Below are 7,498 nucleotides of genomic sequence, written 5' to 3' on the forward strand. Positions count from 1 at the left end.
GTTCATCAGATCCCAACAAACACACCGCCAAAATACTTACATCGTATGGATCTCCATGAGATCATTGTATTGATAATCAAGAGAGAGAGAGAGAGGAAGCCATCTAGCTACTAAGTATGGACCCGAAGGTCTACAAAGAACTACTCACGCATCATCGGAGAGGCACCAATGGAAGTGCTGAACCCCTCCGTGATGGTGTCTAGATTGGATCTCGTGGTTTTGGACTCTGCGGCGGCTAGAAGAAAATTTCGTTGACTCCCCTAGGGTTTCTGAAATATTGGGGTATTTATAGAGCAAAGAGTCGGTCCGGGGGCACCCGAGCTGGGCACAACCCACCTGGGCGCGCTTGGGCCTCCTGGCGCGCCCTGGTGGGTTGTCCCCTCCTCGGGACTCCCCCCCAGGTGCAACCAGGGCCCGTTGTGTTCCTTCTGGCCCATAAAAAATCATTGTAAATTGGCGTGGCATTTGGACTCCTTTTGATATTGATTTACTGCAATGTAAAAAACATGCAGAAAACAGCAACTAGCACTTGGCACTATGTCAATAGGTTAGTACCTAAAAATGATATAAAATGACTATATAATGATTATAAAACATCCAAGATTGATAATAAAACAGCATGGAATAATCAAAAATTATAGATACGTTGGAGACATATCATCATCCCCAAGCTTAACTCCTACTCGTCCTCGAGTAGGTAAGTGATAAAATAGAATTTTTGATTTGGAGTGTTGTTTATCATGTCATATCATATTCTTTTCTTCATAGCATGGACATTTGGACTTTTATGTGATTCAAAGCAATAGTCTAGTTTTGACATAATAATTTAGATACTCAAGCATATCGACAAGCAACCATGTCTTTCAAAATATCAATGCTAAAAGATTATCGAATCTAATGAGTTTACGTTGGTCTGTCAAACTTTTTTTGTTAGTTTGATTCTTTATGGAGTTGAAATCTTTCATCGACACCATGGTGAAGATATTGTGATCCAACAGCCTGCACTTCTAAGGGATCATCCCCGGCCCAAGCACATTCATCGATCAAGACTTCCCATCTTTTTGGATGGGCAACTCAGGGCGCTTTCAAAAATCATTATTGGTAATGTTCGTGCGGGTGAAAGAGTGACAACATTGTTGCTTCAGTCCAACTGCAGCATCTTCACCGAAGTCTTTGGAGTATTTCTTCTAGTAGAGATTGATACTACAAAGAATGTGTTTTCAATAGATTTCATTGTTTTTCACGAATACGCAAAGCTTGCGTATCATTTCATTGATAGAAGGAAGAAGAAAGAGTACAATAAAGGATACAACACATGCCATGAACGCAAGAAGGCATAAGCATGGTGTCCGGAGCAGAGAGAGACGGGGTGCTTAGCCCGAACAGGGTGAAGGACACAACTAAACCCACCAAACCTAAAACTAGAGGAGCAGACCAAATCAGCAGGACATCGAACATCTTCAATTCCAACACCCAGGACACCACGAGCTAGGAAGATAGGGCCTTCAAGAAGGGGAACGATGTCGTGACGCCGTCGCCATCCGATCCGGAGAACCGGACCTAGGGTTTCCCCTGATACTTGAAGGGGTGCACGGACAAAGGCTATGGCAACGCCTCCGGGAAGGAAAACGACACCCGCGGGTGTCGCCGCTGCCAGCATCGGCAAGCCGAGCATGGATTTCGCCTGGCCTAGTTCAGGCAATCCCAAAGCCGCCAGATCAGGATCCAAAGATGCCGAAGACAACCTGCTTGTTGACCGCTACCTCAGATGGGGGTGGGGCTGCACATGTCGCCGACAAAAAATGCGAGCTTTGAAACTGACATGGCGTGTAGGTGGACAGGGTCGGAGAGGCAGCAAGGTAGAGAGCCAACGTAGATGGAAGGATGGCGGCCAACGTCGTCGGCAATTCAGAGCCGGAAGGGAACGCAGATCCATACCGCCGGAGGCGGAGCCACCAGAACGCCAGCAAACCGAAGCTGGAAGAGGCGCAGTTGTCGGTGCGTCGAGGCTGAAACCACGCCGGTAGAAGACGCCGACAGACCAAGAACACTGGAGAACGCAGGTCCATGGAAGCCAGTACCGAAGCGGTGTCGACAAAATCCACCGCATAGCTTCTAACAACCTGCCAGAGGATCATCGTCACCACACACGCAGAGGTCGTCACCATAGCTCAGCAGAGACACCGTCGACGACGAAGGGTAGCCTGCACCTAGGCAGGACCGAGCCCCGGCCACCTCCCCCAAGGGTCACGCCCGCCCCGACGGAGGAGTTACTTTGTACTTTCTTGAAGCTTAGATTCAAATCAGTGTACTTGTAATTGTTATGATTCTGAATAAAATTACATGTGTTTCTTAAAAAATACTCCCTACGTTCCTTGATATAAGGTGTATAGATTTTTGAGAAAAAATCCGAAATATAAGGTGCATTGAGTTGCACCACTCGTTTGAATATTTTTTTTTAGGAATTTGATTACATTTCCTTATATAAGGTAAGCTCCTCTATTTACTCATGCCAATTAGTCAGGTGTAATCTCACCCAAAACTTGTGAAATTTTTCCTCCATGTGCGTTCTTTAATTTCCGTGCCAAAAACTATACACCCTATATTTAGGAATGGAGGGAGTATCAAAATTCTTAAATCCCCTCGATCAATGAACGGAAAGTTAGCGGATTGATTACTTCACATATGGCGAAACCCAGAACCTAAATGTTCCTTCTTGACGTGCACACAAAGTTTTGCTTGCACGTATAATTCTCACTAAATTTAAATGCACACTATTTTTTCTCCTGCTGCAACGCACGGGCATATGTGCTAGTAACTCCTAAACAAAGTTTGGTGGGATTACACAAAATAAGTGATTTCATCCGTTGATCTTCCCATGTAAACCAGCAGTCCATGGGATTGAATTATTTAGAGGTTCTTCCCGTTGGTTCCTGTTGTGTGGTGACTATTATTGGAGCAGAGAAACAGATGAAATGGATAACCCGTTCATAGTTCTATGTTGTATGTTCGGTCTTAATACCGTGGAGCCATACGTGACTGTGTTGGGGTTTATATAGGGCTAAAAATCAATCAAACAAGGTGACTTCTGTCTTTTCCAAACTGTGTAGACTTAACTAAGGTGCGGAATGTGCACATGTTCGTGTCCAGAATCTCCCTCACGCACTATTGGCCACTGCAAATTGAGGTACTAGACGGAACCAAAAAATTAAAACTCGGTCAGCAAACAATCATCAAGCTTTTTTTATGAAGCATAAGTGTATGAGTTATACAACTGTACGTCGTAGTCCCACAACTGGGATTGTACAAGTCGAACAGCAACATGCGTTTTGGAGCTGTTGACATTTCGAGATCCACTAACCAAACGCTAGTACACATATGTTCGACCAAAGAATCCTTCTCTACGGGGGGAAAAAACTATGCGTATGCACCTATTGGTGACCTCGTGATTGGATGGCTACTATACAAAGTGGCGCCCTAATAATAAGCTAAATAAAATCCCAATTTTGAGATGATGTAAACCCACATTAAATACACATGCAGCCGGTCGAGATCGCGAATCTCTGTGTCGGCCGCCACCGCGCTGGGAAAACGAAAGACGTGGCCTTCGAGCTAACCTGGCGCGGTTGGTCGTCACCAAACGCGCGTGAGGAGGCTGGCGAGCGGGCCGTCCCTCCGCGCGCGAGGCAGTAGGTGGGAGCGACACAGCGGGCAGGTGGTCCGGCCGAGGTCGATCCACCCGTCGATGCAGCCCCGGTGGAAGGCGTGCGCGCAGTTGCCCAGCCGCCGCACCTCGTCCGTCGCCCACAGCCTCTCCAGGCACACGATGCACGTCGCCGCGGCGGCGACCTCGTCGTCGTCCCCGTCGTGCTGCTGCTGCTGCGCCGGACGCGCCAGGCAGCCGAACTCGACGGCCGGGAGGCGCTCCTTGACCTCCTCGGGCAGCGGGGCGTCGTCCACAGAGCGGCGCGGGGAGCGGCAGAGGCCGACGAGGGAGAGCAGCAGGAGGAGGGCGTCCCTGACGGCGGCGACGAGCTTGCAGAAGGCGATGACCGGCTTGGGGATGGCGACGCAGTAGCACACCAGGGGGAACCCCATGGCCGGAGGCGACGCGTGCGCGGCGGGAATTCGAACGTTGCAGGCTGCGCCGGCCAGGCCTGTCGTTTGTTGCGGGCGGGACGAGGAGGAGAGGATGTATGTCTGTATATATATACATATATATGAGAGTTAAATGCACCGGAGGTCCTAAAAGTTTTGTTGGGGTGTCACTTTAGTCCCAATTCTTCCAAAATGCATATTTAGGTCCTAATTCTTTAGTAAGTGGTTCATCCGAGGTTCTTTTTTCACGAACGCTCATTGACCTGCCTGCGTGGCGCGTTGACCCGCGCCACATCAACACAGGGCCCAACCGCCAGGCGAGAAACGTCCTAAAAGTTTCTGCGCAGTGTCACTTTAGTCCCACTTCTTTCAAAATGAACGTTTCGGTCCTAATTCTATAGTAAATGGTTCATCCGAGGCCCTTTTTTTGCACGAGCGGTTGCTGACCTGCTCGCATGACGAGTTGAGCCACACCATGTCAACTTATAGGCTGCTGCGGTTGCTCTTTTTTTACATAAAGCCCCTTGTTAACCCCCCCTCTTGACATTTCCCAGCCCCTACCGGAATCCTCTCCCTCTCTCTCGTGCCCACACCATCCCCATGGCTGGGACGGTAAGCTCCTCGGTAGGGAAGCGTGTGACGAAGGGGAGCATTGCAGCAGCATCGTCGGCACCACCTCCTCCACAAGCTCCTATCACCTAACCTCAAATCAGAGCAAGCGGTTTAAGAAACTTAATGAAAAAGTGCAAATCGAACTAAATCAATGCCTACAGCTAGTGATTGTGGCAGAGTAGAGGAAATCACATAGCTACGGGACGATAGCGGCCAAAAAGTTAAGTCGACCTGGCATGGTTCAACGCGCAACCGAGCAGGTCAGTGAGCGATGCTGCAAAAAAGGACCTCGGGTGAACCACTTACTATAGAATTAGGACCTAAACGTGCATTTTAAAAGTAGGACTAAGGTGATACTGTCCAGAAACTTTTAGGACCTCTAGTGTATTTCTCTCGCCACGCGATTGGGCCCTGTATTGACGTGGCATGGGTCAACGCGCCACGCGGGCAGGTCAGCGAGCACTCATGAAAAAAGGACCTCGGGTGAACCACTTACTAAAGAATTAGGACCTAAAAATGTAATTTGGAAGAATTAGGACTAAAGTGACACCCCGATGAAATTTTTAGGACCTCCAGTGCATTTAACTCTATATATATATATATATATATGCTTGATCGAGCGAGCTGAGCCAGGAGGAAAGCGCGCGCGCTCGCAGGTTATATAGAGCGGCAGAGAGAGCGAAGGAAGCAGAGTTTGGAGAGTTTCACGTGGTTTTGGTGGAGGATAACGCGGACCGGGAAGGGTTGGGGAGGGGTGGACGGAGGGGACACGGGCGAATGGAATGAGCTCGCCGTACGTCATGGGAAATGGCCGGCGGGCGTGCGGGCGTGCTCGGCTCGTGCGCGGAAGCTGCCTAGCAGGTCGTTAAAACGCGAGGGACGACTGACGCGGCGGAAATAACCCGTATACCGTACAAATTGTTGAACGCCCGCGTGGTGGCAGGGACGTGCAGTCCATCCTTCGGTAGTGCATTGGCATGGACTTGGCACGCATGGGACAACGCGATCTCGGTGGCATTTCATAGGGGAAAGCCTGGGATGTTGACTCGGCGCCCGCGTATATGTTAAAGGTTAATCAGGGTCACTCGGGGTCCGTTCTTAGACCGGAGGCTGGTTGGGGCCGCTTGTAATGAGATCTCCCCACGGTGATGTATCTGGCGGCAAATTTTCACGATTCTTCTTTTGTCCCAATTCTCAAAGGTTGATATACGTATCTTACTACTACTAGTTCGGAGCCCCAGACAAACCCTTATGCACAGCTAGTATTAAGTTCCTCCTCTCTTTTTTTTCTCTTGCAGTTTTTTTTTTCTTTTTTGAGAGAGAATTTATGTTTGCACACTAAATGCAGGGCAGAGCGCGTAGGAGGGGCAATGCGCAGCAGAATGCACGGATCGTTTCGCTTTCGCATACTGGGAGGTTCGTACTTTGCAGGTCGTGATTGCCTAATTTACTGCCGTCCGGCTCAGTTCCGCACATTTCTCTCGTGGTATGTCCGTGCTCCGCGAAAGTAACTCGTAGTCCCGTACACCAAAGGACGATGCTTCATGAACTTTCGCGGTTGTTGTCTGGGTACAGTAAACCCTCATTTCAATGTTTGAAAGAAAGACTCGGGACATATGACATTATACATGTACCGATCTTAAGAAAAGCTCCACAAATAAATACCTCTTTCACTTACGCTTTTATATTTCACTTACTTTTCTGTCTTTACCCCAGCCTCAGACAAGTCCTCACACACCGTATCTATAATACCTAAATAGTTCATCCCCACTATTCTATTTCTCTTGACATGCAGCCTATTCACATCATCAGCCTTGCCACCTCAGCATTTCTAACGAATTGTGTGGTTAACTCTGATAATTAACCAAAGCGGACCTCTTTCGTCCTCCATTACCGACGAGTCAATGTATAGAAACCCATCGGTCATTACAAAGAGAAGCCCATCGGTCCCATCTTTTCGTGTCTCTATTACTCCTCCATATGCATCCTAGCAGACCAGGCGATCCGATCCGATCAACCTCTACCCACACACCACCGAACTTTGTCCTGCAAACCACCGCTCCGGCGTTAACCAATAACCTCCTCACGCAAGCCACGGTAGTCCCTGCCAGATCCGGTGCAGGATCGCCGCCGCCTCTAGCCGACAAGGTCGAGGAGTGCAGCACGTTGCCCTCCACTGATCCAGGTGCGACAGTCAGATCCATCGCCGAGAGGTGCAGCACGCGTATCTCGACCGCGACGCGACCCTGCAGCCTCAACCTCGGCCATCTACTGTCGACGACTCTGCCTCCTCAAGAACGACCTGTACCACCGCCCCGCTACCCAGAAGCGACGACGCCACCGAATCTCAGATGACTTCCCCTGCCCCGGCTAAAGTACCAAACAGTGGAGCGACCCCTCTCCCATCTTCTCCAACATCAGGTTGGTATCTGCGCCTTTGATCCAAAATTGTGATTTCTGTTCTAGGTATTTTTGTTTCTGTGACAATCTATATATGGATGGCTCCATGTAACGGGATTTTGAGTGATTTGTGTTCTAGGTATTTTTGTTTCTGTGATTTTTGATTTATCCATCTATTATGAAGTGAATCCTGCTAAACTAATACGGAAGAAACTAATCAATACCTAATGATCTTGGCCCCTTTGCCCCTTTTGTAGGTAAGCAATCCTCCTCCTTCTCAGTTTCCCGTCTCCTACATGGGACATATATGTTGCTGCTGTTGATGTAGATATGTTCCACTCTTATTCTTGGGAGAAGTTCTGATTAACCTTTTATTTGTGGGGCAACT

General features: G+C 48.8%; 1 protein-coding gene across 1 annotated transcript; it reads right to left on the bottom strand.

The window, feature by feature from the left end:
• Positions 1-3,224: 3,224 nt before the first annotated feature.
• LOC100859953 (brassinosteroid-responsive RING protein 1) lies at positions 3,225-4,198 on the bottom strand. Its single transcript, XM_044553623.1, has one exon. The coding sequence runs from the start codon at positions 4,096-4,098 to the stop codon at positions 3,634-3,636; it is 465 nt and encodes a 154-aa protein (XP_044409558.1). The 5' UTR covers positions 4,099-4,198; the 3' UTR covers positions 3,225-3,633.
• Between the last annotated feature and the right edge of the window lie 3,300 nt (positions 4,199-7,498).

This window comes from Triticum aestivum, chromosome 6B, assembly GCF_018294505.1.
Source record: "Triticum aestivum cultivar Chinese Spring chromosome 6B, IWGSC CS RefSeq v2.1, whole genome shotgun sequence".
Taxonomy (NCBI): Eukaryota; Viridiplantae; Streptophyta; class Magnoliopsida; order Poales; family Poaceae; genus Triticum; species Triticum aestivum.